This window comes from Chanodichthys erythropterus, chromosome 3, assembly GCF_024489055.1.
Source record: "Chanodichthys erythropterus isolate Z2021 chromosome 3, ASM2448905v1, whole genome shotgun sequence".
NCBI classification, from domain to species: Eukaryota; Metazoa; Chordata; class Actinopteri; order Cypriniformes; family Xenocyprididae; genus Chanodichthys; species Chanodichthys erythropterus.
The window spans coordinates 6,544,318-6,566,199 of record NC_090223.1 but is presented as its reverse complement, the minus strand read 5'-3'; the positions used below and the strand labels follow the sequence as shown (position 1 = coordinate 6,566,199).

Sequence of the window (21,882 nt, the reverse complement as noted above, 5' to 3'; positions counted from 1 at the left end):
ACATGTTTGGGCACAGAGCATGCAGAGGCTGCGTTTGTGGATGAGTCATGTACCCATTGCGGGAAGATGACCATCTCAGAGTTGAGGTCAAAACTCCAGTTCCTAAAAAGAGGCGGAATCCTAGTGTTGATGTTACGATCCAATCCTCCTCCTAGGGTTGCTTCAGGCAGTGGTGCTGGTGACCTGAGGATTACGGTGATTGCACTTCCTTCAGGGAACCAACCCCCTAGGAACCCTCATCCCTCCTGCACTCCACAGCCAGTAGAGCTGCAGAGGGAATGCGCTGGACCATCTCAAAGGTATGTACCAGCCATATCCTTCGGGGATCCCCCGATGCCTGGATGTTGATCGCCGCATCGAATGGTGAGCCAGACTTTTCTTGAGATAATGATTTGGCTGTGTTGCCTACTTTGGGAACTATAGCGCTGCCCAAGTCAGATTTAGAAATGATGTCTACTCTTTCCCAGACCGGCCTCTTCGGTGACGTGGTCGAGAACTTTGCCCAGCAGTTCTTGGCTGTACAGAAGCAGTCTGAAACTATCAGCCACATCCTGCTCTGGCGGTCAGCTGCTGCTTCCACCCATCGCAAAGCTCCCACGCTGCAGCAACAGCCTCTATCCAAGCGGTGTCGATTGCAAGCAGGGCGACCAGCCTGTCCAGACCTGTGACGAGGAGCCAGTAGCAAGCGGGGCACCCAGTCCATCCAAGCCCTTACCCCACCATTTTCCTCTATCTATGGGTCCGAAGGGGTCTCTTCAGGCAGACCCTGTTGAGTCCTCTATCACCCTCAGCAGCTGGACGTGGCAGAGTGTCCAGCACCAGGCCTATGCTCTATCCTTGAGAACCGGATTTAGGGTGGGTGCCATATGTTTGACCCTGCGAGAATGTGTAATTTCACGGTTGCTCCTAAATGAAGCCAGTGTCTTTCCTTTTGGGAGAACTCACCTATTATCAGGTTGGAGTCACCCCAGTACGTCCATATGTAGTACAGCCCTGTGTGGTTAGTCCATATGTACTTCACATAACTCCTTCGGGGAAGAATATGGTTCAGCAGCATTCCTTTCCCAGTGGAAAGGGCACGCTTCCTATTATTATCCTATTATTACTCTTCTGATATTATCCAATAGTCTCAGTGAGTTGTACGGAACAGCAGTGATCGACACTCTCTGTATAAGCCCTGTCCCACCATCCTTTTAGGCAAGGGGGAGCAGGAGGCTTGCACAGGGCACTGGAAGGGGGCAGCGGCTGTGGCACTTTGGTAGGGATTCCTATTCATCCATCGGTCTGTCCGAAATACGTTGAATATGACCGACTGAATGGGAACAACTCTGTTACAAAGGTGACCCTTGTTTCCTGAAGGAGGGAACACAGATGTATTGCACCTGCTGCTCATTATATACTTGCGCTGCAAGGCAGAGCAGCTGCTGCAAATAATTGCATGCCAATGTGCATTGGCTCGTTTTAGTTATACTCGAAGTAGATTGGCCTCTGTAGCGTGATTCCTATTCGTCTGTCTGTCCGACATACGTCTCCATTCCCTCCTTCAGGGAATGAGATTTACCTTTGTAACTGAGATGTTTCTGGTCTAAAACTCACAGATAAGAATAGAAATGATGGAACCAATGACCATCATGATTCATCTTCAATCATTTGTGTATATTTGTGTATATTTGACATTTTTTTCATATTTTCATTGGTGATTAGGAGCAGACAGATGATCATGTGACTTATACTGAGGTCACTGCGTACAGTAAAAACCAAGACCAAAAGAAGAAGGTGAGAAACACTTCCTTGATGTTGTCCAGCTTCTCTCAACATGATAGTTTGTGTTTTCTTCTGAATTTGTGTCATGAATTGAGCTCAAACATCATCCTGTAATAATTGTGTGTTGAAACAATAACTGTGATGTTCATTCAGGTTCGCTGTGATGATAAAGTGACTTATGCTTCCATCAGAGGAGCAAAAGCTGGATCTCAGGAAAACTGCAGTGAACTTTATGCCTCTGTGAACAAGAACCATCACAAATCAGTCAAATAATGACACAAAAACCACATGAGCAGAAGAATATGTTTTCTTGGATACTGTCTATTAGTAGATATTTTTAGTTTGGAAGCCCAAAGAACAGTTGAAACCCTCAGCTGTATCATGTCATTGAAAAAAAAAAAACAACTGTTTCATCATATGAATCTATCATGAAGACCTAACTGTACTCCAAGAAACTGATACATGCATCCAGTGGATAAACTGAAAAAAAAAAGAATAACTTCATGTTAAATGAGCTGCAGGTGTGCAAGAATCTGCAAATACTGTGAAACTGCCCATGTCAAACATTTAAAGCCCAGAACACACCAAGCCGATGGTCGGCCGTTGACTGAAGTTGATCCTTGTCGGCTTGTTTTTTGGACGATTTGACATGTTGAATTGGCGTCAGAGCTTGTCGGTCAGTCAGGCCATCTGATCATTCTGATTGGCTGTTCAACTACTGCCACCTGCTGGTACGGAAAGGCATTACATCTTATGCAGGCGCAGAACCGATGTGCTACTTTGCTGTCGGGTGTCGAGCGTCGGTTTGGCGTGCCAGCGCATCTTTGGACCCAGACACTGCCTACATGAGCCAACCCCGCAGTCTGCTTTCGTCGCAACTAGTTCATCGGCATCGGCTTGGTGTGTTCAAGGCTTTACTAACACATCAAGCACAAAATCACTCAATGACTTAAACTAAATAGAGAAGGTACTTTGTAATAAGAAACTCTCAAAAGTGGTGGTAGAAACTCCGGTGCTCAGTAGACTAAATTTTAGATGTGCAGGTAGCCTACGGTGTACCACTGAGTATCCATCCACTTCAAGCACTGTCTGCAGAAATGATTTTATCAGCCTCAGGCGTGAGAAACTCCAGATGCAACAGCCATCTCTAAAACCAGTGTGGTCAAACTAACACACACTTTTTCTTCTGTCCTCTTTGTGTTCTAGTGTTTTCAAAACCATTTGCACGACCATTTGTCTAGTTTTATATTTTCAGAGCTGTGATCTCACTGTTGAGGTCTGGAAACATGTTACTGCTGAATGTGAGAACTCAGTTAGTTTGACCACACAGGTTAGAACAGGATATGAGATCTTAACCCACACAGAACTGATCATCTCTGAACCCAGTTTGGACTGATGGGAGTGGGTTTCTCTAATAACCAGTGTGGTCAAACATCAAAGCTTGAGACAACAAACATTTTGAGCAATTTGATTCAGACACCCATGAGAGTCCATGGATCTCTTAGTCTTTTCTTGACCCTGTTCCTTCTTGCAAAAATAAATTTGAACATTTAAGACCCACTGTCTTTCCTCACGCTGTCATGCTGGCTGTTTTTTTAAAGTTGTAAATACTGTTGTTTCAGATGTTATTCTGCATCTATAAATTTGAGTGTAAGCACTGGAACGGTTCCTGACAGTCTAAAACATGCAACAATTACAACCATTTTAAAGATGCCAAATTCATATACATCTATGCTAACCAATTTTAAATTCAATCTTTTATGTCCAAAATCTTGGGGAGGTGTTAGTTTGCATTACCAGTACCCCTATTAAAAGTCTCTAATGATTTCTTATTGGCTACAGATGCTTTTGCTTTAGTTGACCACAATGTACTAATTTCTCATAAAAAAAAAAAAAAAAAAAATTGTTGGCCTTAGAGGTACCAATCTTGAATCTTGAATACCAATCTCAGACCTTTTTTTTTTTTTACTTAGACAGTTTACCTCCTCTACTGCTCCTCTTACTTGTGGCATTCCTCGGGGCTCCATTCTTGCTCTGAGTATTTTCATGATATATATATATTGCCACTGGGTTTGATTTTTTCAGAAAGAAGAAATTCTTCTTATGCCGCTTAGAAGAGTATTAGTAGACTGGTAAAGTTAGGGTCAGAATAAGTTGACATACTCTAATGAGAGTTAGTAAACATAAAGGTGCAGCATTACTTACAGTCAACAGAATGTTCAAAAGAGAGCATCAAAATAAGGCAATACCATGTTTCCCCCTGTAATGCTGTGGATTGGTTATCATGTCATCTGCTGACTCTACAGTTGTACACTAGGTGGGCATTAAAAAAAAAAAAAAAAAAAAAAAAAAAGCATTATGGTAATTATAATTTATAATTATAATTTTGACAGGGCACAAAGAAATATAGAGCTGAGTATCATCAGCATAACAGTGAAAAATGCCATGCTTCCTACTGATATCTCCCAAGGGTAGCATGTACAGAGTGAAACGCAACGGTCCTAGTACTGAGCCTTGCAGTACTCCACACTGATCTTGTGATGGCTATGACATCTCTTCTGGTGTGTAGTAGATGGTTGCATTATGAATCCCTCTCTAATATTATCAGTCTTGTTGGTAAAGAAGTTCATGAAGTCATTACTGCTGTGATGTTTGGAAATGTCTGAGGTTGAGGCTTTATTTCTTGTTAACTTAGCTACTGTATCAAATAAATATCTTTATTGTTTGTTTTCCTCTAAGAAAGTCATAAAATAAGCAGATCAAGTCTGGCCTTTTTTGTAATAAATCATGCTCTCTTTCCATGCAATACGATAAACTTCTAGTTTGGTTTTCTTCCACCTGTGTTCCATTTTTTGGGCTTCTCTCTTAAGTCTGCAAGTGTGATTGTACCCCTGCATTGCACTCATTTCCTTAGTCTTCTGTACGTGCAAAGGAGCAATAATGTGCTGGAAAGGACAGAGGCAATAGTTTCTGTTGCAACATCGAGTTCTTCTAAGCTGTCTGGTATGCTAAGGCGATGAAACTGATCAGGAAGATTATTTATAAAGCGATCTTTAGTGGTAGAAGTGATGGTTCTACCATATTTATGGCAGGGAGGCAGTTTAGCCTCTTTGACTAAATGTAGGATACACAAGACTAGATAATGATCTGAGATGTCGTCACTCTGCTGCAGAATTTCAACAGCATCAATATCGATTCCATGTGACAATATTAGATCTAAAGTATGATTATGACAGTGAGTGGGTCCTGACACGTGTTGTCTAACTCCAATAGAGTTTAGAATGTCTGTAAATGCCAATCCCAATGAGTCTTTTTTATTATCTACATGGATATTAAAATCACCAACAACAAGGACTTTATCTGCAGCTAGTACTAACTCTGATAGAAAAACAGCAAATTCTTTGATAAAGTCTGTATGGTGTCCTGGTGGCCTGTATACAGTAGCCAGCACAAATGTCAGCTTACATAATGTTATGTAAAGCACCATCACTTCAAAAGAATTATACATGAAACTAGTCCTCTGAGTGTTCACAGCCTTTGCATAGACTTTTGTCTAGTTTTAATTGAGTGAGGTGTCTGTGTGCTATGCACTTACTGTGCCATGAAATGTTTTCTGTAGTGTTTTTATAGCTGTGATCTCACCGTTGAGGTTTGGAAACATGTTACTGCTGAATGTGAGAACTTAGTTTAACCACAATAGAGCAGTGGTCATCTCTGAACTCAGTTTAGACTGGTGGGAATGAGTCGAGACATGCATGCTACTCTTTATGTCTGAACACAGTAAGCTAATGAGCAGAGGAGGAGCTGATGATGATTAAAGGAGGAGCTGTAACTATATAATGAAGAGAAAGACTGACAGAAACAGAAAATGGCTGATCAGTGTGATCTGTGTCTGCTGGGACTGATCATTCTTTCTTCACTTCTCACAGGTAAATGCATTTCTGCATGCTCTTTAAACTCCTGTGAAAGGGTTAAATATAAGTATACTTACATACCAATGTTTTAATGGCATGGAGACTGTGAATAAGTTAGTATGAACAACTGTCACATTTGCAAATAGCATTTGACACTGAGAATGTCCTGTTGTCATTAATAAATATAATTTATTAATATATAGCATCATGATTAATCAAATGTACTTGTGTTTCAGGTATGATTGGAGCAGAAGTGACTCATCAGTTCATCAGTTCTGGTGAAAATGTCTGTCTGCCCTGTAATAATGCTCTTTCTGACTGTAAATCAACTACATGGAACTATAACAGTTTCACACATTCAGCAGGAATTGAACTGATTGCTGGAGGGATAAAGAATAAAGACACAGAGAGACATGAGAGACTGAGTCTGGGGTCTGACTGCTCTCTGAACATCAAGAACATCACAGAAGAAGATCCTGGATTATACACCTGCAGACAATATGTGAATGGAGAACAACAAGGAACTGATGCACGTGTTTATCTGCATGTTCTTCATGGTGAGTTTATGATCATGTGATCAATTTAAAAAGAGCAGATTCTCCCTTTAAACTCACATGATGATTGAAGAGTCTGTGATTTGTGTCTTGTGTTCAGTTTCAGTGTCTCCATCATCATCATCATCATCATCATCATCATCCTCACAGACTGAGATCAGTCCTGGTCGCTCTGTGACTCTCTCCTGTCAGTTGTATTCTGAATTCTCCTGTGATCATTGGATTCGTTCTGAGGGACTTCAGCTGTTGTGGGTGAATCAGGCTGGTGTTGATCTGAAGACAGACTCCAGATATCAGATATTATTCTCATCAGATCACTGTAACATCACTCTGACTACAACACTCCTGAATGAAGATGACAACAGAGAGTGGAGATGTCAGCTTACTCTCAGAAATCAACTCCAGGCCTCAGTCAGATACACTGTCAAGTATTCAGGTGAGAAACAACTATTACTACTGTAAAATATGATGTTAATGTCCTACAGATGAACATCTGAACATTCATCTTCTGATTCCAGTCAGCAGCTCAAACTCTGAGAAGAAATCAAGCCAAACTACAGCAGCAGCTCCTACACAAGGTTCATGATCACATGATCACTGTCACACATCATCAGTCTCTCACTTCAGTGGTCTACTTAAAGATGAATGTCTATCACGCAAGTCCTTTTTCCAAAATCTGAACTAAAGTCCATTGTTTTGTTCATGCAGACAACCCAAATTCATTAAATACTCCAAACTCTGAGAGGACAGCAGCTGCTCAAACACCTGGATTTACTGAACAACAAGGTATTTATTTATTCATGTCTTCCTTATATTAACTCAATAACTCCACAGACTCTGTGACACAAAGAGATGAGGATTAATAATCTTATTCAGAACAAACTGATGTTAATGTTGTACAGTATGACTCATCTGAACCTTCATCTTCTGCAGCTCCATTCGATTCAGAGACACAGTTTCCAGTCAGCGGCTCAAACTCTGAGACGACTTCAGCTGCACACAGAAAATCTGCAGTTGCTTCTCAGCGAGGTTTTTATGAATGTCTTACTCATTTCAGTGCTTTACAATGCCAATTACAGTAGAACTATAGGAACTTCTCTACATATTCATTTGCAGAGAAAATACAGCTTGTCACAAACATTGTTTAAGAACGACAGCAGCTGAAATAAATCAGTTTGTAGAAGAAAAATATTATTTTTTTTATCTGGAATCATATCTATAACCACTATCTGAATGTATAACTGTTCTCTCTAGTGAAGTTTGAGCCACTCATCATGAACTTTGACTCTATGAAGTAAAATCCTTCCTCTTTTCTCTCGGGCCACAAGAGGGCCTCCTATAACAGTCAGATTGAGAGAGAACAGCTGCAGCTTCTTATCATAAATCTCATTTAAAAATGGCCCTGGAATTAAATGTATTTGCATGCAGTTCATTAATGCAGATAACCACTGGAATTTAAATGTGTATTAAATGCTTTATAATCTTTCATAGTTGAATCGCCTTGACTTCAGTCATATCCAGTTTCTCTTCTTCTTCTTCTTCTTCTTCTTCTTCCACACATGTTTCCTGCAGTGATTGTGATGATTGTTGAGATGGCAGTGTTTGCTGCTCCTACTGTGATTCTTCTTCAGATCATCTGTGCAAGAAGAGCTGGTGAGTTTGAGCTTCACACAATCTGATGATTCACACTCATCTGATCTGGATCAATCATGGTAAAAACACATACGAGAGGTCAGTCAATGCTTTTATTTTGCAGGGAGGAAGGACTCGCAGCACCCAGAGGAAATAGAGATGCCTACAATATTACAATAAAATACTACTGAGTTTGGAGACCATCTGAAACAAGATTTAAAACAGTAAAAACTCACAGAGGATTGTTCATTGTTTGATTTTCTTCTTCTCAGAAAACAGAGAAAAACTCCCTGAAGAAACAGTGACACCATCAAAATCTGATTATTATAATTGTTTCAACAGTCAAGATTTATTTTCATTTATATGGATATTTCCATACAGTGTCAAAGTTATTTTCTTGTGGTTGGCATAAACTGCTTTAAATATAATTTTAAATACAGTAATGGACAGACTGTATAATCATCTCTCTGTTCTGTTCTGCCTCTTGATCATTAATTAATCATGTTTAAAAAAAGAATTCGTTAAAATGATTAACGAATTTGCCCCGCTCCCAGACCTACGTATAGGTGCAGTTTTTCTGTACAGGGGTGCATTTCCCAAAAGTATCTGTTATTCAGCTATGGCCGTAAGTTCCATTGAACTCTATTGGTAATGACGGAATTACAACCATAGTTCACTTTGGGATATGCACCATAGGATAGCACAAATGCAAATGTGATACTGATTTTATACATTCAATAAATAAGAAGTTAATATCATGTTATTTTAGACAATATTGTCTGTTTTGCTCAATTTTGCCAATGAAAATATAAAGACGAAGCAGAACTGTTCGTCTCAGAGCAAGAGTGATTCTAACCCATATGGATCCTTCTGCTCTCTAAATGCTCTTGCAGTACTCTGATGTCACACACCAATCGATCTGTGCAGCGACGCTTCAAGTCCAAGCCTAATGATTTAATGGTTTTCACACCAAATAGTTCTAGGAACTCAGTTATAGGAACTATAGCTACTAGGATAGTTCTCCAGGAACTAATTTATCCCTTGGGCATGTTCCTGGTTGCATTCACACCAGAAATAGGAACTCTGAAGTGGCCAACAGCAGCTTCTTTAAGCGCGGCATTTACTAAACACCGGTGGACGGAGGATGTCATGATCATGTCGTGGGTTTTGTGATAATGGAGATGGAATGTAAATGCAGAATTTACACGACTGAAAGAGCAAAAAGTGGGGCTAAGAGACTTCTCCCCAATAGAGTGTAATAATTTCTTTGATAAAATAATAAATTTCATTCCCCACATTAACAATGATTGGAGAGATCACTGTGATTCCCTTTCGTGGGAACTGTCAATGCTGCGTAGAACACATTGGGGTCCTTCTGTGTGATAACATCACTGAAGCACTCATGTATCTAACCAATTGCGTAGCGAGACGTCAGAGGCGGGTGACGTCACGGACCAGGAAACTATAAAGCATACCCGGATACAGAGATCGCTAGCTTCTGTGTCTTCAGCAAGCGCTCTATGTTATCTTGTGTGTCTTATTTGGTGTTGTTTGTCTCCCTCTATTTTGTTAGAAAGACAAGATCTCTCATCTGAGGACAAGAGTTTCAGTTGTTTCAGCTCACTCTCAGAGTTCTAAGACCACGCAGGGCACTCTTTAATAATAAAGAGGTTGCTTCGGCTGGCGTTCCCCACAGGTCGGGTCCTGCTGTTACTGAGGCACAGCATCGACTTCATTTGTGGGGTTCGCAAATGGAGCTGGCAGAGGGGGTTGAGACGGGCCCAGCCTTATCTTGCCCTTCACCATCCAGCCCCAGTGTCTCTTCTCAGGCGGCGGAAGTACGCGTAGCGGTTTGTTCCCCCCAGAGAGAGGCACCGGCGCTTCACCTCTCTACCTCCGAGGAGGTTGATGTAGTGAGCGTCGAGACTGGGGAAGAGGACCCGCCATCCTCTTCCCCAGCATACGAGGAGCTCCTGGAGGTAGTGACCAGGGCTGTTGTGGATATGTGGGTCAGGGCCAATGAGGGTGGCCCCCTCCGAAGGAAGCCAAGGGAAAATATATCTGACACCGGCTCCCCTTCGGCGCCCTCAGGGGACCGTTATGTTAACCCTGCCACCTAGCGTGCGTCAGGGCGCAGCGGTCTCTGCCGACCCTCCGAGGAGGGCTGGCCGTCACTTGATTCGATTGTCTTCTGCCGGTGCGCCGCTTCAGAGCATCGAATCAAGTGCTCAAAAAACACCAGAGGCCAGTCTCGAGAAACTGGTTCCCCTTCGTAGATTTTATGGCAGAATGGAAACTTCTACCGAATATATCGAAATGGGTGCTGCTCATCATAGAAAAGGGTTACAGAATTCAGTTCGGGTCTCACCCGCCCAGATTCAACGGGGTCCTTCCCACAGTGGTGACCCCCGAGCAGTCTCTGGTTATGGAACAAGAGGTTATGACACTCTTGCGAAAAGGAGCTATAGAAAGGGTTCCTCCTCCGAGCAAGCTGTCAGGCTTCTACAGCCGTTACAGAAGGATGGGGGACTACGTCCTATCAAAGATTTACGTGTGCTAAATCGCTCAATACAGAAGCTCAAATTCAAGATGCTTACACTCAAACAGATTATCCCACAGATCAGGTGCGAGGACTGGTTTGTGGCGATAGACCTGAAAGATGCGTACTTTCATGTGTCCATCCATCCTTCTCACAGGAAGTTCCTCAGGTTTGCTTTCGGGGGCGAAGCTTACCAATACAGGTAAAAGGCTTTGGCTGAGGCTCAATGCCAAAAAGAGTGTGCTAGTTCTGGCTCAGACTACCACTTATCTAGGTGTAGTCTGGGAATCCACCATGATGCAGGACATCTGTCTCCTGCTCGTGTGAGTTCCATACTCGCAGCCGTGAAATGGGTGAAGTTAGGCCAGTCACTCACTGTAAAACAGTTCCAGAAACTGTTGGGTCTGATGGCAGCTGCGTCCACCGTTATACCTTTTGGCCTTCTGCACATGAGACCCTTACAGTGGTGGTTCAGGACCAGAGGGGAAATCCTTTTCGCATGATCAAAGTCACGCGGCGATGCCTTCGTGCTCTGGCCATGTGGAGAAATCCCTGGTTCCTGTCCCAGGGAGACGTGTTGAGGACTTCTGGTCATTGTGTAATGCTTATGACAGATGCTTCCCTCACGGGCTGGGGGGCAAACTTTATTACTTGGCCCGTCAGAACCTCCTATGGTCTCAAGGGAAGCTGCTCTCTCTGAGGGCAGCTTACTTCCCAGGGTGTCAAAATGTGGGAGCAAATGCCCTGTCGAGGCAGGGGCCAAGGCCTGGGGAGTGGAGACTCCACCCAGAAGTGGTGGATCTCATATGGAGAAATTTTGGTCGAGCAGAAGTTGACCTGTTCGCTTCGGGAGAGTCAACCCAGTATCCACTCTGGTACTCCCTAACACATCCAGCACCTCTGGGTCTGGATGATATGGTACAGACGTGGCTGCGGCTGCGTCTGTACGCATTTTCCCCGTTCCAGCCTAATACTGGTAGCCCCATTCTGGCCAACCAGCATATGGTTCTCTGACTTTGTGTCCTTACTAGACAGCTCCCCGATGGAGCTTCCCCTCAGACAGGACCTCCTGTCGCAAGCGGGCGGCACGATAATACATCATCGCCCAGAATTGTGGAAGCTATGGGCCTGGCCTCTGAAGGGGCCAGGTTCATAGATGCTGGTCTCCCAACTGAGGTTGTGGAGACCATCCTTAACTCCAGAGCTCCCGCCACCCTGTCCACTCTCCTATCAGCTTTGTGCTGAGATTCCTCCAAGAGAAATTCTTGGAGGGCCTATCTCCTACGACTCTGAAGGTTTATGTTGTGGCTATTTCAGCCTATCATGCTCCTCTTGGGGGGGTTTCTCGGTAGGTCGAGACCCCCTCGTTACACGCTTCCTCCGTGGTACACTGAGGTTGAGGCCTCCAGTGCGCACAAGGGTTCCGGCCTGGGACTTGGCCGTGGTTTTGCAGGGGTTAGCCGAGGCTCCCTTCGAACCACTAGAGGAGGTTCATGAGAGATTCCTCACTCTGATAACTATTCTATTATTAGCTATCACTTCTTTGAAGAGGATAGGAGATTTACAAGCACTTTCCGTTGCTCCTTCATATTTTGAATTTGCTCCAGGAATGGTGTATTCCTGTATCCTAGACCGGGTTATGTACCAAAGGTCCCCACCAATGTCCCAGGTCCCATTGTGCTCCAGGCCTTCTATCCTCCTCCCTTTGAGACGTCAGATCAGGAAAAACTGAATCTGCTCTGCCCAGTAGCTCTGTGGTGCAAATCAGATCAGCTGTTTGTCTGTTATGGGTCCCCTAATAAGGGGGGCCCAGCATCCAAGCAGAGGATGAGCAAGTGGGTGGTCGAGGCCATCTCACTTGTGTATGAAGTGGCCGGACAGCCTTCTCCACTGAATGTTTGTGCCCATTCAACTAGGGGTATGGCGGCATCAAAAGCTTTGATGTCGGGAGTATCTATTATTGATATATGTGATGCAGCTGGATGGTCATGCCAGCACACATGTATCAGGTTTTATAACCTTGATGTTGGCTCCACTCTGGGGTCCTCTGTTCTGTCAAGATAACATTGACAAGTACTTGAAACTACGGCACAGTTGGGACTGCATTCCCAATGCGTTCTATGCAGCGTCGACAGTTCGCACGAAAGGGAACGTCTCAGGTTACAGATGTAACCCTGGTTCCCTGAGTAGGGAACGAGACGCTGTGTCTCCTGCCGTACCCCCTGCATACTTGTGAGTGCTTGCTTCAGACTTGCTCCAGAAGCTAGTGATCTCTGTATCCGGGTATGCTTTATAGTTTCCTGGTCCGTGACATCACCCGCCTCTGACGTCTCGCTACGCGATTGGTTAGATACATGAGTGCTTCAGTGACGTTATCACGCAGAAGGTTCCCAATGCGTTCTACGCAGCGTCTCGTTCCCTACTCAGGGAACCAGGGTTACATCTCTAACCTGAGACGTTCTGACTCGCGCATTGAAGAACTTGATTTAGTGGTTCAGAATCTTAAGATAAAGATTTGTTTATTTTCTTCTTAAATGTGACTTAGATTTATTTAGACTCCCAGTGAAACTATCAACATTTCACCAACAAGTCGTATTATGTTGGAAATTGACACACACACAATGTTACACCATGTTACACCCCACAATAGTCCTACACAGATTTGCCTGTCATCCAAAACAGTTCTTTACTGTTGTTAATGCAATACCCTTTGGTATTAAAATAATACTGAAATGTTCCCTTTCTTACTCCAAAATGACTGCAAGTCCTTCCTTCTTGTATATTTGTTATTGCAAAGTTTATTTTCTATTTCAACATCAAAATGTATAAGACAAATTATCATCCAGTCATGCTACCCCACATGGCCATAAATATTCTAAAGTGATACATTGTGCTGCCTACTGCACATCGAACATCAGTGTTACTCTGTGCTCAGTACTCTGCACTGCCTGACCTTCGCTTGTGCGTATCGTGAACCCCATCTCCTGTGCAGGGCACTTCTGAGTAAGTCTTATCTCTTCATTTAGGTATTGAACAATGATGCTCACGTTATCCTTTTGCAAAGGTTTGCTAGCTTTTGCAGGGTTTAGCCAGCTAAGCTTAGCTAGTGTAGCCAAGTCAACAGGGGGCGCTGCTGTGCGTATTCGTAGAAGGTATGCTTTTCCTTTAAATACAGCATTTCCTTTGTTGAATGTGTGTAGTGCCTGAATTGTTTGGTGTGCAGGTGGTTGTTGGTCACTGGAAGAAAGTGTTCTGGTAGGTAATGATGGGATATATATATATATATATATATATATATATAATGTCAGAGAACATCTCCAAGACACTATGCACCGTATTACTAGTAAGGCAATCCTCAAATCACAGTCTGTGTTCTGCCCACTTAATTGATAGAAATATGAGTATAGTACAGTCTATAGAAATTCCTCGAATAGTGAGATTTAACAATAAAAATAAAGGATCTAGAAAAAATCTGATCGTGATCAAACCAGAAGTTCACAAAATTACTGAACAAAAACTATTTCTAAAGCTAGGGCTACTAAACATTAGATCACTGACACCTAAGGCGGTTATTATAAATGAAATGATCACAGATAATAATAGTCTTGATGTAATTTACCTTACTGAAACATGGCTTAAACCAAATGATTATTTCGGTCTTAATGAGTCTTGTCCACCTGGCTACTGTTATAAAAATAAATGCCGTCTGATTGGCCGTGGCGGTGGTGTAGCAACAATCTATAGAGATAATCTTAATGTTACTCAAAAAACAAGCTATAGGTTTAATTCATTTGAAATTCTTATGCTAAATGTTACACTCTCAGATATAAGTAAAAAGTCGCTACTATCTCTTGCTTTGGCTACCGTTTATAGACCTCCAGGGCCTTATGCTGATTTCCTAAAAGAGTCTTCAGACTTTCTCTCAGACTTATTGGTCAACGTCGATAAAGCACTGATTGTTGGAGATTTTAACATTCATGTTGACAATACAAATGATGCGTTAGGGGCTGCATTTACTGATTTACTAAACTCATTTGGGGTCAAACAAAACGTCACTGGACCCACTCACCGTTTTAATCATACACTAGATTTAATTATATCACATGGAATAAATCCTACCGATATAGAAATTCTACCGCAAAGTGATGACGTCTCTGATCACTATCTTGTAACATGTGTACTGCATACTGATGATATTTGTCAAATTGCTCCGCGATATCGACTAGGCAGAACAATTCTCCCGACAACTATAGATAAATTCACAAATAAGCTGCCTGATCTGTCTCAGCTGCTCATCGTACCCGAACACGCAAATGATCTTGAGGAAATGACTAGCAGTATGTGCACCATTTTCACTAGTACATTAGATACTGTTGCACCGAAGAGATTTAAAAAGATTAGAGAGAAAAATACTGTACCTTGCTACAACAGTATAACTCGCGCTATCAAAAAAGAAACTCGCAATCTAGAACGCAAATGGAGACAAACTCGTTTAGAGGTCTTCAGAATTGCATGGAAAGACAGTTCGTCCCGTTATAGAAAGACACTAAAAGCAGCCAGGGCCGAGCATCTCTTTCTTCTATTAAATTCAGATAAGACTGAAGTATTACTTATTGGACCAAAAACCTGTACACAGAATCTCTCAGACTACAATCTGCATTTAGAAGGATGTACTGTTACTCCATACTCGACAGTTAAAGACCTAGGTGTTATATTAGACAGCAACTTGTCCTTTGAAAATCATATTTCATATGTCACAAAAACAGCTTTCTTCCACCTCAGAAACATTGCTAAGATACGGAATATGTTATCTATTTCTGATGCAGAAAAGTTAGTTCATGCTTTCATGACGTCTCGACTAGATTACTGTAATGCATTATTAGCTGGTTGTCCTGATCCTCAATAAACAAGCTACAATTAGTACAAAATGCAGCTGCTAGAGTTCTTACCAGGTCAAGAAAATATGATCATATAACACCAATCTTATCATCTCTACACTGGAATACCCATTAAGTTCTGTATCGATTATAAAGTATTGCTAATGACCTATAAGGCTCTAAATGGTTTAGCTCCTGTGTACTTAACCGATCTTCTATCGCCCTACAATCCTTCACGCTCTTTAAGATCACTAAATTTGAGGCTTCTGGTCATTCCTAGGATATCCAGAACCACCAAAGGAGGGAGAGCATTTTCACATTTGGCTCCAAAACTCTGGAATAGTCTTCCTGATACTGTTCGTTGCTCAGACTCGCTCTCCCAGTTTAAAACTAGATTAAAGTCGCATCTCTTCAGCCAGGCATTCATATAATGCATCTCATACCAGATCAATTGCACATGACTATCTTTGTTTAATGTTATGAACAGCAGCTACGGTAATTATTCTCCATTTGCTTTTCTGTTTTACCTCGAGACACCCGTCCCGAGGTGACTAGAGAGTACATCAGCTTCAGTTTGGATTCAGCCTCTTAAGAAGACCTCAGATGACCAACACCTATGAAGAGATGGCGCCAACTCCTGCGAGGACTTCAGAAGACGCAATCTGGATCAACATGCACATTGCCCAATTTCTATATCCTAATTATTGTTAATATGTAATTCATTTTTCCAGGAGTTCATTGCTTCTACCTTCGGTTAAACTGCTAACAGTGATTGTAAATTAATTGCCTAAATTATTACATTATTTGCTAACTGCATTCTTTAAATTTTAATTTTGACATGCATTCTCTGTGAAGTTGCTTTGAAACGATATGCATCATTAAAAGCGCTATACAAATAAATGTGAATTGAATTAAAACCACATAAAAAGTTTTTCCTCTTTTAGTTTAAAACAGCAGAGTGTAAAAAAAAAGTAACAGTGAAGCAGTGCTGGAGTTAATGAGATAATTAAGTGATTAATTAAATGACGACTGAGCATTAGTGATGAACATCTGCTGTTAACAAGCAGAATCTCTGAAGAGAAAAAAAAGAGAAGAGATGAGCAGAAACACAAGAACTACACTGTATGATTTATAATAGTCTTTTATGATTGTTGCTTGTCAGATTGTATGAACATGATCCCCACTGTAATCCATGTCACACAGTTGTCATATAATAATATAAGACTGTACGGCATTAAATATCTCAATCTCAGCAGAGGAGGATTAAAGAACACAAACAGAATAACCAGTTTTACTTTATTTCTGTCACATCTACAGAAGTTCGTATTGAGAATTAACAGAGGTTTAGATGTTGATGTTTTATTAAAAACTAATAGTTTAATTAGAAGTCACTATTATTGTGATCAGTGTTTGCTTGGACATTTTTATGGCAGGAAAAACACAAGAAAATGTGATCAGCTGATGTTGGCTTCTTATTGATGAAAAATATGTAATCATCATGTAGTTTTGATCTACATGATCTTTCAGGATCTATTCACTCAGAGCACAGGGTGAGCAGCGCCCCCTGCTGGCATCACTAACACCACTTTTCTAGCAGCATCCTAGTCTTCCAGGAGTCTCCTATCCAGTCCTGACCAGACTCAACCCTGCTGAGCTTCAGTCTTGGGCTACAGGGTCAAACGGCTCCTGCCCTTTTGCAGTTGATTTCATCTAAGGCTGAGGCTGAAAGTCAGTTGTAGTTACTGTGTTTCTGCTCGTCTCTTCTCTTTTTCTGTCTAAACATTACTTCAGTTGATGGTCTCTGGCTGTTATTTCCATTAATGTTAAACATTTGGTGTGCATTTCAACTTTTTTTTTTTTTTTTTTTTTACAGTGTAGTGTGTTACTGAGTAATACCTTTCAGCTAACTTCAAGTTGTATTTAAGTGTTGATTGAACAGAGCTGTAGTAATCAGGAGTGGCTGTGTTCAGCTGAACACCATTATGAAAAAAGTTTCCTGGTTTTGGGGAGTTAGTAACTATAGGGGAAAATACTTGTAGCCTTGTCTTGGTCTAAGGATGACTTACTATGATCAGGCCCAAACTCGAGGCAAGACACATCCACTGAAAGAGCCTACAGATTGACAAGTCATTTGACTGATGCCAGAACCAGCAGAAGGGCGGTCTTTACAGAGAGAGGCTGAAGGTCAGCCATTGTAAGCGGATCAAACTGAGTTCCCATTCAGTCGGTCACGTTCGACGTACGTCGGACAGACCGACGAATAGGAATCTCGCTAGAGAGGCCAATCTACTTCGAGTGTAACTAAACGAGCCAATGCACATTGGCATGCAATCATATGCATCAGCTGCTCGCCTCGCAGCGCGGGTATATAATGAGCAGCAGGTGCGTTGCATCTTCAGCTTTTCGCTTCGGAGCCGAACAGTGTTTGTTCCTGTTCTCTGCAAGCGAGTGTCTGCTAGAAGACGAGTCAAGCTTTTTGGTTGAACTTCTCTTTTTTTCCGAGTGCGGGCGAACAGCACAGCAGCGGGGTCGAAGTCCTCTCTTTTTCTGTTTCGTTTGCCGTTTTTGAGCAAATAGCTGTTTGACAGCGTCAGAAGGCTGTTCTCACGGCCGGTACGGTGCGCTTTTGAGCGCTGAAAAGCCGTTTTTACGGCTGGTAAGAGTGAGCGCCTTCAAAGAGAGAGAAAGCACATGACAGGCTGCACACAATCCCTGTCTGTGTTGCGGTGGCCGTTCCCCTGCGTGCTTCAGCACTTCTAAAAGAGTAAAGTCCCTGAAAGAGCTTACACAAGTAGATTCGCGTCTTTTTAAAGACGACATCCTACTTGTGTTTCTGGATGCGATCGTTCCTGTCCTCACTGACGGCCACGATCACCGTTTCGCATGTCTGGGCGCGTGCTGAAATGATGTTCGTGGGTGTTCATGTTTTCATATGAGAACATGATCACGTCGACACGCCGGTCGTGACTCTTCTTTCTCCGGGAAGCTTGAGTCCCCTCTGTTGTTGGCCAGCTGCCGCTTGTGTGTAAAAGCACAGCCGCGGCTCTGCCCGACACTCTGGGAGACCGCGGAGATCAGCGAGAGCAAACCTCTCGCTCCTCTGCGTGTCGTGTGCCGTCGAGCTGCCGGGCTGCAGCGCGGGTTGTCACGGCAACCCAGCGCTCGCTCGGCGCTCTAGATGCGCGGTTCCCTTGCGTAATCTCCATTGTAGCGCCCTCTCTGGTGCACCAGAAGAGGTCTACTTTGCTGATATGGCTTGGGTGACATGAGGTTGAGGGGTTCCTTCGGGGAACCAACCCCCTAGGGCCCCTCCCTCTCTAGCGCATTGCAAGCTGTGCAGTTTCTGGATTGGATTGCTGGTCCTTTTCATAGGGGAACCTAGCATTTCATTCAGAGCTCCAGCTGAGGGACAGACGTCGATTGCAGCATCGGAGAGAGTGCTGTTATGCTCTGGAAATGAGGGTGACGCTGCCCACTGTAATGGTGTGTGCTTATGCTGACTCAGATTCAGAGTTTACAGCCATGCTTTCCTGGGTCTTCCAGATGTGCATGGAAAACTTGGCAGTATGGGGGTATATTGGTGCCATAAATATGGAATGCCAAAGGTGCCAATCTGCATAAGTTTTTCCTCTCTCACTACCCTCTTGGATGGGGTGGCTGTACACAGACCACACCCACCCTGCATGTGAGGCCAAGGCACTCTTTTTGCATGAGGGTAGTTCTGTGCTGGGGTTGAGCTGCGCTTGTTGACTAACCGTGATCAAAGTCACAGCGCAGGCCCTCAGCCAGACGATGTCCACCTCCGTGGTCCAGAAGTGCCCCCTGGCTTACCTTGTGAGGTGTGAGAGGTTGTCAAGCTAAATGCTTTCTCAATGCTCCCATCTTACGAGGTGGCCTTTCGGTGACACTGTCGAGGACTGAGCCCAGCGGTTCTCCTCAGTTAGTAGCGGATAGGGGAGCTTCCCATGACAAACCATTGAGTTCCTCTTGGGCCGCCCCTCAGTCTGCTCGTCGCCAAGGGTGTCGTCCCCTGCAAGAAACTCCGGCCCAGCAGGCTCTGCTGTATCCATTGCGGGGAGATGACGCCTCCCGTCTCTGCAGCTGTTTAACTGGTTGGTGAGAATCACCCCTGAGACGGGCGACCCAGAGATGGGTGGGGCTGCTCTTCCACCCCTGGAGGAGGGCCAGGTGGTAAATCCTTTATTGGGTTTGTTTCTGTTCCGCCACTGACCCAAGAGGCAGCGGTACCCAAATTTTAAAGAGCAGTTCCTCCATTTCCAGGTCTGAAGAGGGTTTGGAGAGCAGTGGGAGGAGAAAAACCTCACCACTCTCATCCCCCTCTTCTGTCGCCAGCGGACAGCAGCGAGCAGCGGGCAGCCAAAGCCTCGACTGCTCCCTCTGTCCATCCGTGGAGCCAGGTAAGTGTTGCCTAGCACACTGTGACGCCGCTTCGGGACGCCTCACAAAGAGAGCCCCCTGAGCCGCATCCCTGTGTTCCACCTCGCTGCCCTGCTGCGGGTACACCGGTGGTCCCTTTGGTCCTGCTTGTACGGTCTCTACGAGCCGGGTTAGCGCTCCCCAGTCCGTCTTGCTGGCTCCTTCGGACCATCAGGGTCGGCTTTGCGATTCAGTTCGCCCGGCTCCCCCCCCCAAGTTCAGGGACGTCCTCTTCACTCCAGTGAAAGATGCTGATGCCCCTGTCCTGCGTGCGGAGATCGCAGTCCTACTGGCGAAGGACGCGATAGAGCCGGTCCCTCCAGCCGATTTGAGGTCGGGGTTCTACAGCCCCTACTTCATTGTACCCAAGAAAAGCGGCGGGTTACGACCGATCTTGGACCTGCGAGTTTTGAATCGGAGCCTCCACAAGCTACCATTCAAAATGCTCACGCAGAAACGCATTTTCGAGTGCATCCGTCCCCGAGATTGGTTTGCAGCGATTGACCTGAAGGACGCGTACTTCCATGTTTCAATTCTTCCGCGACACAGGCCATTCCTGAGATTCGCGTTCGAAGGTCGAGCATATCAGTACAGAGTCCTACCCTTCGGGCTGGCCCTGTCTCCCCGCGTCTTCACGAAAGTCGTGGAGGGAGCCCTTGTTCCCATGAGAGAACAGGGTGTTCGCATTCTCAACTATCTCGACGACTGGCTCATTCTAGCACAGTCCCGGGATCAGTTGTGCAAACACAGGGATTTGGTGCTCAGACACCTCAGCCAGTTGGGGCTTCAGGTCAACTGGGAAAAGAGCAAACTCGCCCCGGTGCAGAGGATCTCTTTTCTCGGTATGGAGTTGGATTCGGTCGAGCAGATAGCACGCCTCACAGAGGAACGTGCTCGGTCAGTGTTGAACTGCCTGAATACATTCAATGGCAGGACAGCGGTCCCACTGAAGTTCTTTCAGAGGCTCCTGGGGCATATGGCGGCTGCTGCGGCTGTAACACCGCTCGGTCTGCTTCATATGAGACCGCTTCAGCACTGGCTTCACGGCCGAGTCCCGAGATGGGCGTGGCAGCGCGGCACATTCCGGGTGCCAATCACTCAGGAGTGCCGCCGAACCTTCAGTCCGTGGTCGGACCCCTTGTTTCTTCGGGCAGGAGTGCCCCTAGAACAGGTGTCCTGGCATGCTGTGGTGTTCACAGATGCTTCTGCCACCGGCTGGGGTGCCACGTAATACGGGCATGCAGTCTCAGGGGTTTGGACGGGACCCCATCTGCATTGGCACATCAATTGCCTCGAGTTGCTGGCAGTACGCCTTGCTCTGAGCCGCCTCAAAGGCCTGCTTCAGGGCAAGCATGTACTGGTCCGTATGGACAACACTGCGACCGTTGCGTACATCAACCGTCAAGGTGGTCTACGCTCCCGTCGCATGTCACAACTCGCCCACCATCTCCTCCTGTGGAGTCGGAAGCATCTGAGGTCGCTTCGCGCCATTCATGTCTCCGGTGTGCTCAACCGTGTGGCCGACGAGCTATCACGAGCTGCGCTGCCAGGAGAGTGGCGACTCCACCCCCAGGTGGTTCAGCTGATCTGGAGAGAATTCGGAGAGGCTCAGGTAGACCTGTTTGCCTCACCAGAAACCTCCCACTGCCAGTTGTTTTACTCTCTGACCGAGGGGACACTCAGGACAGATGCACTGGCTCACAGCTGGCCCCGGGGCCTGCGCAAATATGCGTTTCCCCCAGTGAGCCTACTTGCACAGACCCTGTGCAAAGTCAGGGAGGACGAGGAGCAGGTCTTGTTAGTTGCGCCTTACTAGCCCAACCGGACCTGGTTCCCAGAACTCTCACTCCTCGCGACAGCCCCTCCCTGGCCCATCCCTCTGAGGAAAGACCTTCTTTCTCAGAGACGGGGCACTCTTTGGCACCCGCGTCCAGACCTCTGGAAACTCCATGTCTGGTCCCTTGGACGGGATGCGGAGGTTCTAGGTGACTTACCCCCTGAGGTACTTAACACCATCACTTCGGCACGTGCACTGTCTACGAGACGTGCTTACGCCTCCAAAGTGGAACCTGTTCGTCGAGTGGTGCTCTTCTCGCCGGGAAGACCCCCGAAGATGCTCGATCAGAGTCGTGCTTTCCTTCTTGCAGTAGGGTTGGAGCGTAGGC

At 44.8% G+C, this 21,882-nt stretch overlaps 1 protein-coding gene across 1 annotated transcript; it reads left to right on the top strand.

Moving 5' to 3' along the window:
* Window positions 1-5,632: 5,632 nt before the first annotated feature.
* Window positions 5,633-8,105, top strand: LOC137002786 (uncharacterized). Its single transcript, XM_067362675.1, has 8 exons — window positions 5,633-5,693; window positions 5,915-6,235; window positions 6,333-6,668; window positions 6,751-6,810; window positions 6,941-7,018; window positions 7,166-7,261; window positions 7,805-7,885; window positions 7,989-8,105. The coding sequence occupies exons 1-8, from the start codon at window positions 5,633-5,635 to the stop codon at window positions 8,042-8,044; spliced, it is 1,089 nt and encodes a 362-aa protein (XP_067218776.1). The 3' UTR covers window positions 8,045-8,105.
* The last annotated feature ends 13,777 nt before the right edge of the window (window positions 8,106-21,882 follow it).